Genomic DNA, 17,855 nt, shown 5'->3' with positions numbered 1-17,855 from the left:
AAAAAAATTAAAAAACTCAAATTGCTCCCCAAGATTTATTTATTTTTTCACAAATTTAACAACTAAAATAATAATGATAAAAATAAAACCTTCAAGATTTTCAACATCACTACACCAGGCCGCATGTTGCTGGTGCCATTGTGAGCAGTCTGCATGGCCTAAATGTGCTACCATGGCCCGCAGCATCTCCTGTTCAGCAGATCTGATCAGAAATTGTAAAGGGAGCTGCCAGCAGCAGATCTTGATGATTTCCACTCCCAAGTGCATTCAGCATAGCAGAACATTCCTCATACGACCATTAATAACCTGATTGATAGCAGCCAATGCTGTAAGTGTGGGGATTTGTGCAAGTGGTTCTCATACTCCATACTGAACAAATTGAGATGTTTTGAAAAAATTTTATTAAAATTTTTCCCCTCACCCATGACAGCACACCTTGAGAGAGGGATCCGCCCCTCCAAGGACAGGAAACTGTCTGAAATAAAAGGACGGTACCTCTCCCTCGCTTCAGTTGGTTTCCTGTCCTTGATGGGAACCTGTCTGAAGAAAGGTGTCTTCTTACCTTGGCCCGTTCCAGTGTGGAAGAGCGGGCACCAGCCTGTGCACCAAGTTCCGGGTCCCAGAAGCGCCGTCCACGGTTCCCTGGAGCCGTGTCCGAGCGGGCGCAGGCGGTGAGGAGGGCTCCGGCTCCCCGCAGACCGCTGCGCTGTCCTCTCCCTGCCGCAGGCTCCTGGCTGGTCGCACTCCGAGAGCAGCGTCTTCCGGGTATGACGCGCCTGACGTCAGGGCGCTGTGCACGCTGGGAGAGGCGGCACCCGGAACCAAGATGGCGGCGCCCTGTAAACGCTTGCCGGCCTGTTTTTTCAAAGATCAGCCAGTGGGTGTCAGGAGGGGGGAGGACACATGGACTGGAGGAGGTCCGGATGTGCCCTATTTAAGGTGGGGGGGCTCCTGACAAGCGCAGCTTATACTCAAGCTCGGGTGTAGCAGCTATGGCAGACCAGGACAGCCAGGAGCAGCAGCAGCTGACCCCTCCACCGCATCAACGCCAGCGGAAGAAGCAGTCGGACACCTCGCACACAGACGGCCGCTCCAGCAACCGCAGCGGCAGCAGGAGGAGTAAGGTGTCAGACGCTTCAGGGCCATCTAGAAGGGATTCGTCTTATGTCCCGCCACAGCCTCCAAATCCGGTACCCTTTTGTGACTTCAGGGGTGAGTGATCTTCGTGAATGTCACTTAATAGTAATGGAAAGTTATGTGCTTCATTCCTTAGGAACCTAAGAAGAGTAGCGCCAAAAAGAAGCACAGGGTTTGCGCCTTATGCCAGGCCCCCCTTTCCATAGATTGGCAGAAACAGCTTTGTGCAAGCTGTATTAACCAAACGATAGCGGAGAGCACCCCGGATTTCGCTTCTAATTTGAGGTCCGTAATGCGTTCAGAGGTGCAGGATTCCCTGAAAGGCTTACTAAAGGGGAAAAAGAGATCCCATAAAGATATCTCCTCCGACTATGATTTATCCTCCGAGTCAGAGGATCTTTGCCTCAGTGATTCAGCATCCTCCTCTTCATCAGACAGTGGTAGGCCCTGTTTCCCTATTGAGGATACTGACAAGTTGGTCGGAGCGGTCAGATCTACCATGGGGTTGAGGGAGGAGAAAGCAGCCAGGTCCCTTGAAGATATTATGTTCGCAGGCCTGGAGGAAAAAAAGAGACGCTCCTTTCCAGTGAATCCCCAAATTCAGACCCTTATAGACCAGGAATGGAGGAAGCCGGAGAAATCAGGAGTGTTGCCCTCATCCTCTAAAAGGAGGTACCCCTTCGAGGATAGTGTCTCTGAGTCCTGGGACAAAATTCCTAAAGTTAACGGGTCTGTCGCCCGATCATCCAAAAGATCGTCCCTACCCCTGGAAGATTCGGGCAGCCTAAAGGATGCTCTGGATAAGAAGGCAGATTCCTTCCTGCGTCACACCTGGGAAGCAGCTGCAGGAGGCCTGAAGCCAGCAGTAGCAGGCACTTGTGTCGCTAGGTCACTTATGGTGTGGCTTCAGCAATTAGGAGACCAGCTCAAGGATAAAAAGATGTCCAGAGATAAAATCCTCTCCAATCTGCCTTTGCTACAAGCAGCATCTGCTGTTTTGGCCGACTCCTCAGCGGATTCAGTTAAACTCGCTGCCAGGTCGGCGAATTTGTCTAATGCTGCCAGACGAGCCCTGTGGCTCAAGGGTTGCCCAGGAGACCTACAATCTAATCATAAGCTTTGTTCTCTTCCTTGTGATGGTGAACTTTTGTTTGGCCAAAAACTGGACGAGCTTTTGGAGAAGGCTGGCAACAGAAAGAGAGGTTTCCCAGGGTTCACGGGGGGGAAAAAAAAGGTCCTATTTTCGGAGGAAGAGATTTAACCGGGGTCGCCCTCCGGGAGAAAGGAAAAGATGGGAGCCCAGATCTAAAAAGGACTCTGGTTACATGTTTGTAGGACCATCCTCCAGTTTCAAAAAATCTCCCAAATGACGCAAGGCTAGAGGTCGGGGGAAGGCTTTCCCACTTTATCCCAGCTTGGGAAGCCATCACTTCAAATCCCTGGGTGTTGGATATCCTAAAGAACGGCCTAAAGATACGCTTCTGTCAGGTCCCTCACCGAACCTTCATGATCACCTCCAGGAGGAAGTCCAGGGAGGAGCAGATGGCCCTAGAATCGGAAGTGTTAGACTTCGTCAACAAGCAGGTCCTTCTCGAAGTTCCAGTTTCACAATGGGGACGGGGATTTTATTCCCCCTTGTTGTGATAAATAAAACCAAATGGGTCCTTAAGGACCATTATCAACCTCAAAAGTCTAAATCAGCTGATAATCAACCAGACTTTCAAGATGGAATCAGTGAACTCTGCAGTGAAACTCTTACACCACAATTGTTTCATGGTGGTCATCGACCTAAAAGATGCCTACTATCACGTCCCAATCCATCCAGACTACCGGAAGTACCTAAGGGTAGCCCTGTTCATCCAAGGGCAATTGAGACATTTCCAATTCACTGCCCTACCTTTTGGACTCTCGATAGCACCGAGAGTATTTACAAAGGTTATAACGGAGGTGACAGCTTTTCTCCGAATCAAGAACGTGGTGATTATTCCATATCTGGACGACTTTCTGATAATAGGGAAATCGGAGGACCACTGTTCCTCTCAACTTTTAGAGGTCAGGACAGCTTTACATCACCTGGGGTGGTTAATAAATATTCAAAAATCAAAGCTATCCCCTCAAGGACTAAGATCTTTCTGGGCTTGACCCTAGATTCCCAACGCCAATCCTGTTTCCTCCCGGAAGACAAGGTTTGCAAAATAATCAGCCTGGTCTCAAGGGCCATAAGGTCTCCCGTGATGTCCTTGAGAGAAGCAATGTCCCTACTAGGCTCCATGACTTTCTGTCTCCTGGCAGTCAAATGGGCCCAGAGTCATATGAGGCTTCTTCAGTGGGAGGTCCTGTCGGCTCAGATATCCTTCAACTGACATTTAGGAAGAAAACTATCTCTTTCTTTGGAGACAGTAAACTCCCTCTCCTGGTGGACAAACAGGGAGAATCTGACCGCAGGCTTACAATGGTCCAAACCAGTCGACCACACAATTACAACAGATGCAAGTGGCTCCGGCTGGGGGGGGGGGGTCATCTGGCAGAGCTCTCAGTTCAGGGGCTCTGGATACATCACGAAAAAGAAGCGTCATCAAACCTAATAGAGCTTTTGGCAGTGGAGAAATCCCTGATAGGCTTCCTTCCCCACATACAGGGTCGCCATGTCCAGATCAGGTCCGACAATCGGACGACAGTGGCGTATATAAATCACCAGGGAGGAACAAGATCTCGCTCCCTTATGGTAGTGGCAAACAGGATCCTGCATCTAGCAGAACAGCATCTCCCATCCCTCAGTGCTCTTTTCATCCGGGGGTTAGAAAATTCAAGATCAGATTTCCTCAGTCGCCACACTTTAAGACAAGGAGAGTGGGCTCTAAACCCGATAGTCTTCCAACAGATTATCCAGCTATGGGGGTCACCAGACATAGATTTGTTCGCCACCAGGGCGAACAGGAATGTGGAGAGATTCTGTTCACTAAATCCAACAGAGAATCACTATGCTGTAGACGCTCTCCACATTCCCTGGAAGTTCAGGAAGGCCTACGCTTTTCCACCGATAGTGATGATCCCGGCAGTTGTGAGGAAAATTCGGGAGGAGGGGGCGAGGATAATTCTAATAGCCCCCTTTTGGCCCAAAAGACTCTGGTTCTCCCTGCTTCGACTAATGTCGGTCTCAGATTCCTGGGTCCTGCCGGACAGGCCGGACCTTCTCATCCAGGGGCCAGTATTCCATGCACAAGCCAAAGGTTTCCATCTGGCGGCTTGGAATTTGAGAGGTTGTTACTGAGCAATAGGGGGTTTTCACCAGGCCTAGTTTCTACCCTGTTGGGTAGTAGAAAGCCCATAACAACTAAAATTTATTCCAGAATCTGGTTAAAATTCCTGGATTTTATAGACTCCCCATTGTCGGATAAACCTCCAGTTAGAGAAGTCCTAGAGTTGTTACAAAAGGGACGTGACCTAGGGTTGGCTACGGGAACACTTAAAGTTCAGGTGTCCGCCCTAGGGGCGCTCTATAATTGTAACTTGGCAGGGAACAGATGGGTCTCTAGATTCATTAAATCCTGTTCCAGAGCTAAGCCAGTTCGGGCTCTCAGAGTTCCTCCCTGGGACCTGAATTTGGTTTTAAATGCTCTCTCTGGCGACCCATTTGAACCCCTGCAGGTTATCTCTCCAAAGATCCTCACCCTCAAAACCATCCTCTTAGTGGCCCTAATGTCTGCCCGTAGGGTGAGTGACCTGCAGGCCATTTCTGTTGATCCCCCATACACCCAAATTCATGAGGACCGGGTCGTCATGCGTACAGATCCGGCGTACCTTCCAAAGGTTGTATCCAGATTCCACTGTAATCAGGAGATTGTACTTCCCTCTTTCTGCAGTACCCCTAAAAACCCCCGGGAGGTTAAGTTCCACAATCTAGATGTTAGAAGGGCATTACTACAGTACATAGACATGACTAGTCAGTGGAGGAAGGACAAGTCCTTGTTTCTGGCCTTTCAGGGGAGTAGGAAAGGTCACGGGGTATCAAAGGGAACTATTGCTAGGTGGCTTAGGGAGGCCATTTGTCTAGCTTATACATCTACAGGTGTTCCGGCACCGGACGGTATTAAAGCTCATTGCACCAGAGCTGTCGCAACCTCCTGGGCGGAGAGAGCAGATGTCTTGATTGACCAGATATGTAAAGCTGCTACTTGGTCTGCACCATCCACCTTCTACAAGCGCTATCGGTTGGATCTATCCCCCTCTGACCTTACCTTTGGGAGAAGGGTACTTCAGGGGGTGGTCCCTCCCTAGGGTGCTCATATTCTCCAAAATTCTCTCAAGGTGTGCTGTCATGGGTGAGGGGAAAACACCAAGGCTACTTACCGGTAGCCGGTGTTTCCTGAACCCATGACAGCACCCGTAGTTTCCCCCCCCCCCCCGTCCTTCTCACGCCCTGGTGAAGCACTTTACATTTTGGGTGATATATATATATATATATATATATATATATATATATATATATATATATATATATATATATATATATATATATATATATATATATATATATATATATATATATATATATATATATATATATATATATATTGTAGGTGTTGGTTATGTGTCTAACCTTTTCTGGAGGTCCTCTCAATGCTCTGTAATCCAACTGAAGCGAGAGAGAGGTACCGCCCTTTTATTTCAGACGGTTTCCTGTCCTTGGTTGGGCGGATCCCTCTCTCAAGGTGTGCTGTCATGGGTTCAGGAAAAGCCCGCTACAGGTAAGTAACCTTGGTGTTTCGTCATTTGCATATCTGTAACATGTCTGTTCCTGTGATTTAGGCTATGTGCCCACGATGCAGAAATGCTCAGGATTTTTTCCTGAACGTTTCTGCATCTCCTTGGCAGAAAAAAACGCATGCTGATTGTACATGCGTTTTCCTGCCAGGGACAAGCGGATGTGAAGCGTTCTTCACTTGCATTTCCGCATGCGGGTTGACAAGCGCTTTCCAAGCAATGTTAGCATCACTTGGAAAGTGCTTGTCAACTTGGTCACACTATATAAATCCATGCAAACGGCATGGATTTATATACTGTGACCGAAAGAATGGTAAAAAATAAATATATACTTACCCTCTGATGGCCCCCGGTGTCTTGCTTCCCTCCGTCCTGGCTGCCGGCAGCGGTACACTGAAGGACCTGCCGACGTCAGCGTCGCGTGACCCATCACATGACTATGACATCAGTGCAGGTCCTTCAGTCCATCGCGATCTGCCAGCATGAAAGAACGAGTGCAGCGGGGGCCGTCAGAAGGTAAATATAATCTTTATTTTTTATTTTATTCTTTTTTTCACAGTTTCTATGGTACCCGGGTCCGGAGGAGAGTCTCCTGTCCTCTAGACCTGGGTACCATCTGCACATTGAACGCATGTATTCCGCATATCCTTATCTAGTGAAGCGGAATGCATGTTTTCTAATGCAAGTCAATGGCAGTGAAAAACGCAGCACTTCCGCAAAATAATTGGTAGTGCTGCGTTTTTTCCCGCAATGATAATCCGCAGCGGAAATTTCCGCAGCATGTGCACAGCACATGCGGATTATCATTGGGGAACATGGCAGACCTTCTACCAAGCGTTTTTTTAAGCGTTTCTGCAGCGTTTTTGCCGCTGCGGAAACGCTTAAAAAATGCATCGTGGGCACACAGCCTAACATTGTCTATTTTCCTTTACGGTTGCTTACTGTTTTTATGAAGAAGTCCTTCAACATCAACATCCAGAAGCATTACATTTATAGATATTAAGTCATCGTTTTCACTTGACTCCATATTCTCCCATTCTTTTTTTCTTTCACAGGGCAACTTAGGCACGTTCTTTATAACCAATGTCAGGATAGTTTGGCATGCCAACATGAATGACAGCTTTAATGTCAGCATCCCTTACCTTCAAATCGTAAGTTTATGATTGTTCTGGATTTTATTAGTAGTAAATCAGATCACGCCTCAATTTACTGTGTCTAATTTGGTGACTTGATCACAATAGAAGATGGAATTAACCTGGCAGTGTAATTAAAGGGTTTGTCAACTATTTCAATATTGATGACCTATCCTTAGGATAGGTAATATCAGATTGGTAGGAGTCTAACACCCGGCACACTGATCAGCTGTTATCAGCTCTGGTGGTGGATGGATGCAAGTAGCGTACAGAGCTGGAAAAGCGTACGCTGCTTGTATCCGACCTTCAAGAACTGATAACAGCAGATCTGTGGGGATGCTGGGTGTCAGTCCCCCCCCAATCTGATATTGGTGACGTATAGATCAGCAGTGGACAACATAATCAGAATAGTCATATAATAATTTGATATCAATACAAAATATAATAATTGTGCCAGCAATACAAACAAACTGAAGGAAAGGAAGCCCTGTGTCTGTCCATATATTATCCCTGATCTTTCTATTAGAATATTAGCAGAAAAGTTACATCTGAAGATCTGGAAGAAATGCTAAAAAAATGGGAAAATGACCCATCACAGGGGCAGAGCAGCTAACAGTGCCCTGATCTGCCACGCTTCTCTGCTTTGACCCTTGTCTGCCACCAAATCTACGAGGAAGACTATAGAAAAGCTGCACTTGTTATTTTTACCTTGTGTCACTACAATGCACTGGGGAGCAGCTGCAAGAACCTGTGTGAAGTCAATTTCCCAGTTAGAGGAGGAAAAAATCTGCACCTGTCTTGCTATACTTTATGGAAAAAGACAAAAAAAAACAGTAAATATCATTATGCAGCACTTTGACCCATTCCACTGTTTTTTTTTTCTTTTTCAGATATAGATAGATGTGTCCAAACTTTTGGTCTGTACTGTATATCTTCTCATTTAAAGATTTTTCTGTATTTTCATGACTGGAAATTGTACCTTCACACTAAAGGCATCAAAACTATGAATTAACACATGTGGAATTATATACTTAACAAAAAAGTGTGAAACAACTGAAAATATGTCTTATATTCTAGGTTCTTCAAAGTAGCCACCTTTTGCTTTGATGACTGCTTTGCACACTCTTGGCATTCTCTTGATGAGCTTCAAGAGGTAGTCACCGGAAATGATCTTCCAACAATCTTGAAGGAGTTCCCAGAGATGCTTAGCACTTGTTGGCCCTTTTCGATTGGGTTCAGGTCTGGTGACTGTGGAGGCCAGGTCATCTGGCGTAGCACCCCATCACTCTCCTTCTTGGTCAAATAGCCCTTACACAGCCTGGAGGTGTGTTTGGGGTCATTGTCCTGTTGAAAAATAAATGATGGTCCAACTAAGCGCAAACCGGATGGAATAGCATGCCGCTGCAAGATGCTGTGGTAGCCATGCTGGTTCAGTGTGCCTTCAATTTTGAATAAATCCCCAACAGTGTCACCAGCAAAGCACCCCCACACCATCACACCTCCTCTTCTATGCTTCACGGTCGGAACCAGGCATGTAGAGTCCATCCGTTCACCTTTTCTGCGTCGCACAAAGACACGGTGGTTGGAACCAAAGATCTCAAATTTGGACTCATCAGACCAAAGCACAGATTTCCACTGGTCTAATGTCCATTCCTTGTGTTCTTTAGCCCAAACAAGTCTCTTCTGCTTGTTGCCTGTCCTTAGCAGTGGTTTCCTAGCAGCTATTTTACCATGAAGGTCTGCTGCACAAAGTCTCCTCTTAACAGTTGTTGAAGAGATGTGTCTGCTGCTTGAACTCTGTGTGGCATTGACCTGGTCTCTAATCTGAGCTGCTGTTAACCTGCGATTTCTGAGGCTGGTGACTCGCATAAACTTATCCTCAGAAGCAGAGGTGACTCTTGGTCTTCCTTTCCTGGGGCGGTCCTCATGTGAGCCAGTTTCTTTGTAGCGCTTGATGGTTTTTGCAACTGCACTTGGGGACACTTTCAAAGTTTTCCCAATTTTTCAGACTGACTGACCTTCATTTCTTAAAGTAATGATGGCCCTCGTTTTTCTTTACTTAGCTGCTTTTTTCTTGCCATAATACAAATTCTAACAGTCTATTCAGTAGGACTGTCAGCTGTGTATCCACCAGACTTCTGCACAACACAACTGATGGTCCCAACCCCATTTATAAGGCAAGAAATCCCACTTATTAAACCTGACAGGGCACACCTGTGAGGTGAAAACCATTTCCGGTGACTACCTCTTGAAGCTCATCAAGAGAATGCCAAGAGTGTGCAAAGCAGTCATCAAAGCAAAAGGTGGCTACTTTGAAGAACCTAGAATATAAGACATATTTTCAGTTGTTTCACACTTTTTTGTTAAGTATATGATTCCACATGTGTTAATTCATAGTTTTGATGCCTTCAGTGTGAATGTAGAATGTTCATAGTCATGAAAATACAGAAAAATCTTTAAATGAGAAGGTGTGTCCAAACTTTTGGTCTGTACTGTACAATGCCGGCAAAATACATGTAAAATCTGGTTCATGATTTCACTTCTTAAAAGTGCGCACAATTCGGGAGATAATGAAAAACCGTCTAATAGCAAAACTGGCTTAGTTGCCAGTAAGGGTAACATAAGGGTGTCATGACGAAACACTAATTGTAATGGAATATCCACAATAAAACACTTGAATATTGAAGATTTTGTGGTTTAGTTGAACTTGTAAAGGATCTATTTATGGTATTTATGCACGAAGTTGTCCAATACTACCTTATCATTGCTGCCAATATTGTAATTTGGAAGACGTAGTTTGGCAGTCACATGACTATGTGACCCCAACAACCTAACATACATGTGACATTTCCTGCCTGAGTAGAAATGTACTGTAAGGATATGTTCACACGTCGCATTTTTTCAGAAAGAAAACAAACCACAGCATTGTACTGCTGTACTGCCCCAGCAAAGTGAATGAGATTTCTGAAATCTCATGCACACATTGCTTATTTTTTCCTTGCAGATTTGAAGCTGTTTCAAATCTGCAGCATTTTTACAGCATTTTTCATCCCTTCTAAGGCTATGTTCACATGCATTGTTTTTTCACAGATTTTTTTATACAAATAAGCTGCTTTTTACAGCACCAGCAAAAGCTATGAGATTTCAGAAATCTCACGCACACACTTGTTTTCTTTTTCCTAACTGAACGTCAGAACTGCAGTGATTTTGGAATCAGCAGCATGTAAATTCTTTCAGCGTTTTTTCACCCATAGAAAGCAATTAGAAACATGCTTTGCTTCGTATTTTCAGCTTTTTTGCTGCGGTTTTGTTGAGAAATCACACATGTAATCTGTACCAAAAAAAACATAGCAAATCCTGCAGGTTGAAAGCAGTGTTCTTACTGCCAAGAAAGCAGGGTTTGGCTGCAGGAAAAAAAAACACTGCGTGTGAACATAGCCTGATGAACGGGGAAACAAACTGCTAAAAAAACAAACAGCAAAATGCATTTTTTTTATGCAGCTTTTTTGATGCAGAAAGTCTGCAGCAAATACTTAATTTGTGCACATGCCCTTGGTTCAAAAGGCTTTAGTGTGTGCAGCGCATAGAAGGAACACACGGGTGCACAGCCTTCATCTTGACTACATGTTAACTATTACTTTTTATATATTGCTTGTGTATCTTTTTAGGGATTAACATGTAGTTTGTTTGTTTGCTTTTTTAACCAGCGATCCATAAAGATACGAGACTCCAAGTTTGGTTTAGCTCTTGTGATTGAAAGTTCCCAGCAGGTAAAAGTTATTGCCAAGTATTGTATTGTAATATTTGGTTATATCTTCAGGTACAGTGCTGGGTGCATGTTGTCAAATGTTGTTTCCATCTTAAAAAGTGATGGTATATCTATAGGATATGTTGGGGGGGGGCTCAACGTCTGTGACCCCAACAGATCCTGAAAATGAAGGGGCTGCGGCTCGGATTCAGCACTGCAGCCTCTTTCCTGCTCAGCGTCGCTCTGTCCTGTGCAGGAGAACTGCAGCATAGCTCAAGTGAATGAGGCCAGGTGCAATGCTGCTGTTACTAAAGTACCGATTTATATAAAGATACGTCAGTAGATCAGCAGATTTTATTCACTTTCCAGCTATTTTACACTAAAATATTCTAGACTTTGAATTGTAAGGCTATGTTCACACATGTTGGGGTTTTTTTCAGCGTCACAAATCTGCAGCAAAACCCAACTCTGGCAGGAAATCAGCTGCTTCAAAAACGCAGGTTTTGATACGTTTTTTAATGCCTTTTTGTTTCTTTGACACTATTTACTTTCACACTATGGTCTGCCATTGAGTTGCTCAGGGCATTAGTCAATTTCACACCTGCCTGGGCCACAGGTATTGTTCAATCTCACACATAGCTCAGCCGATGTTTACACTGTACACATCACTAATATAATTAAACAGTCCTTATTCAAACAACCATCTCAATGACCAAGACAAGATGGTAAAATCACAAACATAAACGAGTTTCACATTCTGCTGTACTTGCTTATTTTCACTAAAAATGCAGCAAAACCTGATAGCTATGTTCACACATCATCGTTTTTTCACTACCCATTACTTCCAATGGGTGAAAAACAATGAATAAACGCTGAAGAAATTACATGCCCTATTTTCCAAAAACCCAACCAAGGCACAAAATATGTAACAAAAAAAAAACAAGATGTGTGAACAGAGAATTCTGGTTTCTCATAGACTTTGCTGGTACTGCAAAATGTAGCTGAAAATTTGCATAAAACTATGCAGCAAAAACCGCTGAAAAACCCAACGTGTGTGAACATAGCCTAATACCTTAAAAATGTTCAGTCATTATATGGTCGCCAAATATTAATGTGATTGTGTATGTATTAAGTTAATATAAATTGTGATATTATGTTAAATAAGTAGATTAATAACCTTTACTGAGTTTCTGTTTATTTTAAGTTTCATTGATGTTTCTGTTGTTTGGAGCGTCGTATTAATTAGTGCCCTTTCTGGTGGTTTAGAGTGGCGGCTATGTGCTCGGCTTTAAAATCGACCCTGTAGAAAAGCTCCAGGATTCTGTGAAAGAGATTAATTCATTGCACCGAGTCTACTCTGCAAGCCCAATATTCGGAGTAGAGTACGAGATGGAAGAAAAGGTAACTTTCTTCTGAACCATTTTTCAGGATTGACTTAAATCTCAAAGCGGAAATGAAAAGCGCTACAGCCATTTGGGTTTGGGAACTTCTACAATTTCCATCCCGTGGACCCTATACTATGCCTTGGATAGCTGATGTTCAGCTCACAGCTATTTCTCCTGTCTTCCCCATATGCATGAAAACTCGGCTTGGCTAAACATTCCTGAATCTTAAACTAATGACAGGGGGAAAGCCACTGGCAGACACCTCCTTATCTCGTAGGAACAAAAGAACCAGGTTTTTACACTCAGATTGCTCGACCAATGGGAGAGTCATACACATTTCCTACACATCCCATCAAAATCAGCTTATTATATATATTTATCACTGAGTAGATCAGAGTGCATGCTGAGCAGAAGGACGGTACTTTTCAGCTGTCACTTTTATTTATTATTGGTGACATGACTTTTCTGTTTTGCATGTCATAAAACTTTAGTAGATGCTTAAAAATATATTAGACCTCATTTCTAACAAGCATAGAAAGTTACTGGAAGGCTTATGTGTATTCTACAAAACTGCGGGTACATAGCTGCTGTGTGAGTCACGGTAAAGGTCTTTTCATGAATCTACGTGTATAGTGTCCTGGAGAAGATTAGCTGTACCATAAATAAAATGACAAGCTGCAATGCTGTCATTTCTTCATGGAGACGTGCCTGCTACTCAGTGTTGACACTTCAGTTACACAGTTCATGACTTGGCATGACTCCTCTATTGAGTTAATAGACTGGGGCAATTCTTTCTAGGATCCTCGACTATTAACCAAAGCGGAAGGTGACCACAAAGAGCTTCTCTTTTCCATCAAATATGTGCTGGAAATGGGCAGTCCATTGATTTCGGCTCATTAGACCTGTGGTTGTGCTTCCCAGTGTGTTGTCTTTCCTGGTGTTGGTGGAACCTCAAAGCTGTTGGTCCAAACAAGCAGCACGGACAGGTGGTGCTGGTGCACCAGGCAATCTGGTGGGAACAACATGGGCAGATGTGGCAGAGCAGGAACAATGACATCTGGATCATCCGAACTGTAACAACAGCAGCAGAGCTGGCGCAGCGATGTAGCAGAGTTGACTATACTATGAGGAACTGGTGTAGCAGAACCAAGTTTACAACAAGGGTTATACTGCGTATCTGATACAGCAGTATTTGAACCACTGAATAGCAGAGTCGGACAGCTGAGCTTAGTGGCGCAGTGTTGGGACAGAAACGACAACTACCAAAATACTCAGATGGTATCCTGGCACTTGTGCCAGGCTTAAATGACGCTGATGGGCGACGTGATCAGAGTGCCGTTCTCTTGTGAGCAAGAGAAGAGATTGGACTGGTCGGCTGCTCTCGGTGTTGGAACTAGGAGAGGTGGGCAACACCCGGTGGCTGCTTGCAGATCACAGCTCGTCATTCAAGGTGCCAACAGCAGAATACTCACAGCTTATCACAGAGGGAACCATAAATAATAATATGTCTTTACTCTTAATAGTCATTAGATACCTATCCTGTATCCCAGTGCTGTAAGACAGAACAATGCCTATCAGGGGTGTACATATTTCATGTAGATATGCTGCTGTACATTGAGCATGGAATCCTGCTCCTTTTCTTAGCAAGACTTGATCGTTCTTTCTGTGAAATACAAATGGATCTAGAAGTCGTCCTGCTCTAGATAAATAGACTCCTTAAGGCTATGCTTACATGATTTTCAACCTCGCTGCGGATTGACATTAAGGGGGAAATATACTTCTTGGCTGCAATACAATTCTGTAGCTTTTCCGTGGCAGAAAATCCATCCCGTGTTAACATACCCTAAAAGTTTTAGTAGATACAGAAGGTTTTTTGGCATAAAACAAAGCGTTACATTAAAAAAAAAAATGCTTTTTGTTTTATTTTTCAGCCCCAGGCACTGGAGGAACTGACGGTTGAACAGGTTCAGGATGATGTGGAGATAGAAGCTGATGAGCACACAGATGCCTTTGTGGTAAGTGGGTAGAAGCATGTCCTCCACAAAGGCCCCATACACATTCGATGGCTATTGGTCGAACGATGCTTCACCTGATCATTCAGTCAACAGCCATCTCGGCAGTATCTCATTTCTATTTCTGGGAGAACAAAGCGATCGACAGTCCAAAATCAGACTGATCATCATCTCCCCTGACAATCACTTGGCTGCACTTCCCCCATACACATTAGACTGTCAGCCAAACCTGACGCTAACATCTGGTGCTGCTGACATTAGTCTAATGTGTTTGGTAGTCTTAAAGGGAATCTGTCACCACATTTAACCCATCTAAACAAATAATATGGGCATACAGGTTATAGACTGCTGAAAAAAGTCATCCTTGTTCCTCTCAGCTTCCATCTGACAGGCAGACAGTGTTGCAATATTAATACCTACACATGAATACGAAAGGTATTCACAAGCCACTCACACATATATAAAATATATCAAAAAGTTTTATTGCACATATTTAAAACTATACACAAATGACAAAATTAAAGTTCAAAAGAGGAAGGATCAAGTAAAGAGGAAGGTGGATCTGGTAAAGGGCAAAGTTCGTAGCTCACACATGTTGAAACATGGCTCCTATATATTAGTAAACTTATCCAGCTTAATTGCCCATAACACAGGGCACACATATACATATGTCACAAAACACTGCTACTGCTTACTCTTGTTGTAAATTAGAAATCACCTCGGCCACCCTGATGCGCGTTTTGCAAGAAATGCTTTCTCAATATATGGGATCCATTTTTAACATTAAAAAAAAAATTTAAAAAAATGCATGTGTACCATCTTAGACCTCAGTTCACATTGCTTGGTTTTTTGTCTTGTTTGCATTCTGTGCAAATTAAGGGTGTGGCATCCCCTTTGTTGAGGTGATTAGTATATATGTAGCTTACCACGGGCCTAGGTGGTCTGGAGTTGGGACCCAGTCCTATTTGTCTACCCTTTTATGTGCATTACTTCAACTTTGACATACAGTAAGGTTTTTAATATAGACAGAGTAGGTACCGTCCCAATTTAGGGTCACCTTGTTGCTGGTGGGACGGCTTGTATACTTTTTTTGATCAAAAATAGTTCACTAAGTACCCTATATTTATTATGCAACTTTGCTTTACATTTATATATAATGATGGTAGGGTATGAGATATATTTTTTGTCTTTTGTAGGTTTTGCTCCATTTTTAACATGTAAGCTATGAACTTTGCCCTTTATCAGATCCACCTTCCTTTCTACTTGTTTTATTTTTTTCTGCTGCAGATTTGAATACTTGCTGCAAATTGTATGAGAATAAGGCCGATTGTTCACATATGCATTTACAGCGTACACTTCTGTTAAAGCCCACTGTGCTGTGCCAGATGCATCATAGGTCATATGCCAGAGGTACCTCATGGACCAGGCTGGCATATATTAGGGTGTGTCATCTTTCTCTCATGATTTACAGTGTTTTAACAGCAAAAATATTGCAGCGCCTTTTCTTATTCTTTACAACATATCAGAGATTTGTCAATCGCTGCCTGTACATATTTGAACAGGGTCTTGAAATCCATTCTCACTTTTCATGAATAAAACTTAGCAGATTTTCTTAATGTAGAAGATCAAGTGTGATAATAATAATCACAACATGCAATTTCGCACTCTTCAATTACCACCCCGCTCCCATGGTCCCGCAGTGGTGTCAGTATGGATGGTATGTCACCGCTATGACCAGTGTTTTAATATACAGTGTTCACACTATCTTTGGGGTTTCTTAGAACATTGTAAAACCATTTTAACACTGAAATTGGACCTGCAGTTTTTGATGTGATCTCTTGAGCCAAAGCCCAAAGTGGATCCAACTTGGAAGAAGTAAAGCTAGAAGTAGAAATATAAATTATTCCTTTGTTTCCCATATTTTTAACCTGTTTCTAGAAAAAACGCGCGTGTGATCAGACATGGAATTTGTGGATCACCAATGTTCTGCTGATTCAGTATATTTTCCTTATTTATAGGCTTATTTTGCAGATGGAAACAAGGTACAGTACGTTTTTGAAATTTCAGTATTTGTAGCGTAAAGTGTTAGGCTATCCTACCTGATTTATTCAAGTTTTTTTTTCCTGTCCTTCAAGCAACAAGATCGTGAGCCAGTCTTTTCTGAAGAACTTGGCCTCGCCATTGAGAAACTAAAGGATGGTTTCACTCTTCAAGGATTATGGGATGTCATGATGTAAAAATTTTTTTTTCCAACAATTGAAAAAAAAAATCTAGAGATGATAAAATGACCAAACAACTTTGTATCTTGGGTTAAAATATATTTTGTAAGATTGTCATACTAGTTCAAGCTTGAGTAGATCTACTAGTACATCTGGTAAATATGTTACATACTAGTCTACCAGAGCAACCTGTACATATATCTGTCATCATAGTAACTACATATCAGAGAAGGTACACGTCAGGAAATTTCTATTTATATATTTATTACATGTTTTTTTAGAATTTAATTTTGCATATAGAAAATTAAGTCCCGCTCCGTTTTTCATTTACATATTTTGTTTTCCCATTATTTTTTTTTTAAATATTGTAAAATAAAGAAATGTTATGTAATGTAATAAAGCTAGAAAAATAAAATCTCAGCAACATTTATTTCTGTTGGTGTCTTTTTTTTTTTTTTTTTTTTGTTTTTGTTTTAGAATTTTTATTTTTTTGCATGTTACTTTTTTAAATGTGCCAGTGCCCCCATAATAGTGATAGCAGTAACAGTTACTATTGTTCTTGCTCCACAGTTAAAGGGGTATTCCCATCTCATTTATCCTATCCTATTATGTAGTAGGTGTAGTAATAATAATATTAAAAAATACCTCCCAATTAGAAATGTAGTATAGTTCTTCTGATGAGCTATGTCGCTTACCCAATATGCAGGGCATTGCAGTAGCTTAGATATCCATGGTTACGACCACTAATAACTAACTGTCACTGTATGAGTGGTCATAACCATGGCTATCTAAGCTACTGCAATGCCCTGCACATTGGGTAAGCAACATAGCTAATCAGAAGAACTATATCACATTTCTAATTGGAGGTATTTGCTAATAATATTATTATTATTACACCTACTTCATTTTGGGATAGAATCTTGGAGATGGGAATACCCCTTTAAGTTATATTATCTTTGTATGTGACATACTGATGTTCCTATTTTCTGCTTTACTCAATGCTAGTATGGGCAAGACCCCACCAACTGATGGCATTGATTGAAACATAAGGCCTCATTTAATTCAATAACATATGCTTACAAAGAGGCAGTTTTCCCACGCTATGGTCACGCCTTCAGTAGAACACTTGGGTGATTTGAGATCTATTGGCCACCATCCTTACATGGTCACTGTCTTTTTAACAAACTGTGCGTAAATAAACAGAACAAATGAATATAAGAAACTTGGAAATATATATATTTTTTAGAACATATGCCTCAATCCCCACTTTTGAGCCTCTTGAACTTACTGAGGATTCGATTACTACTGTCTGTGGAAGTCTGTAGAGAGGAGAGAGGCCGAGAGAAACACTGATTATGTTGCTGCTTTGTAGTGAGTGCTTTATCTAACCCCAGAGCTGGATTCACAGCTACACTACTCTACTGCTGTAAAATGGGCTATGCTTCTATGGATGTGCT

The 17,855-nt window shown here is 42.6% G+C and overlaps 1 protein-coding gene across 6 annotated transcripts in view; it reads left to right on the top strand.

The window, feature by feature from the left end:
- BBS5 (Bardet-Biedl syndrome 5) overlaps positions 1–16,822 on the top strand; it is a 31,439-nt gene extending 14,617 nt beyond the window's left edge. The window contains exons 7-12 of one of the 6 annotated variants that reach the window (XM_073645674.1): positions 6,957–7,052; positions 10,742–10,804; positions 12,049–12,183; positions 14,099–14,182; positions 16,198–16,221; positions 16,315–16,822. In XM_073645674.1, the coding sequence (XP_073501775.1) occupies positions 6,957–7,052; positions 10,742–10,804; positions 12,049–12,183; positions 14,099–14,182; positions 16,198–16,221; positions 16,315–16,416 (504 nt within the window). In that variant the 3' untranslated portion in view covers positions 16,417–16,822. Of the gene's footprint in view, positions 1–6,956; positions 7,053–10,741; positions 10,805–12,048; positions 12,184–14,098; positions 14,183–16,117; positions 16,222–16,292 lie in introns of all 6 variants that reach the window. The other 5 variants (XM_073645676.1, XM_073645673.1, XM_073645671.1 and 2 more) reach the window with 5 other exon arrangements.
- Positions 16,823–17,855: the final 1,033 nt, after the last annotated feature.

Source organism: Phyllobates terribilis, unplaced genomic scaffold, assembly GCF_046119375.1.
Source record: "Phyllobates terribilis strain yellow unplaced genomic scaffold, ASM4611937v1 Scaffold_9__5_contigs__length_417890890, whole genome shotgun sequence".
NCBI classification, from domain to species: domain Eukaryota; kingdom Metazoa; phylum Chordata; class Amphibia; order Anura; family Dendrobatidae; genus Phyllobates; species Phyllobates terribilis.
This window is presented reverse-complemented; position numbering and strand designations above follow the sequence as displayed.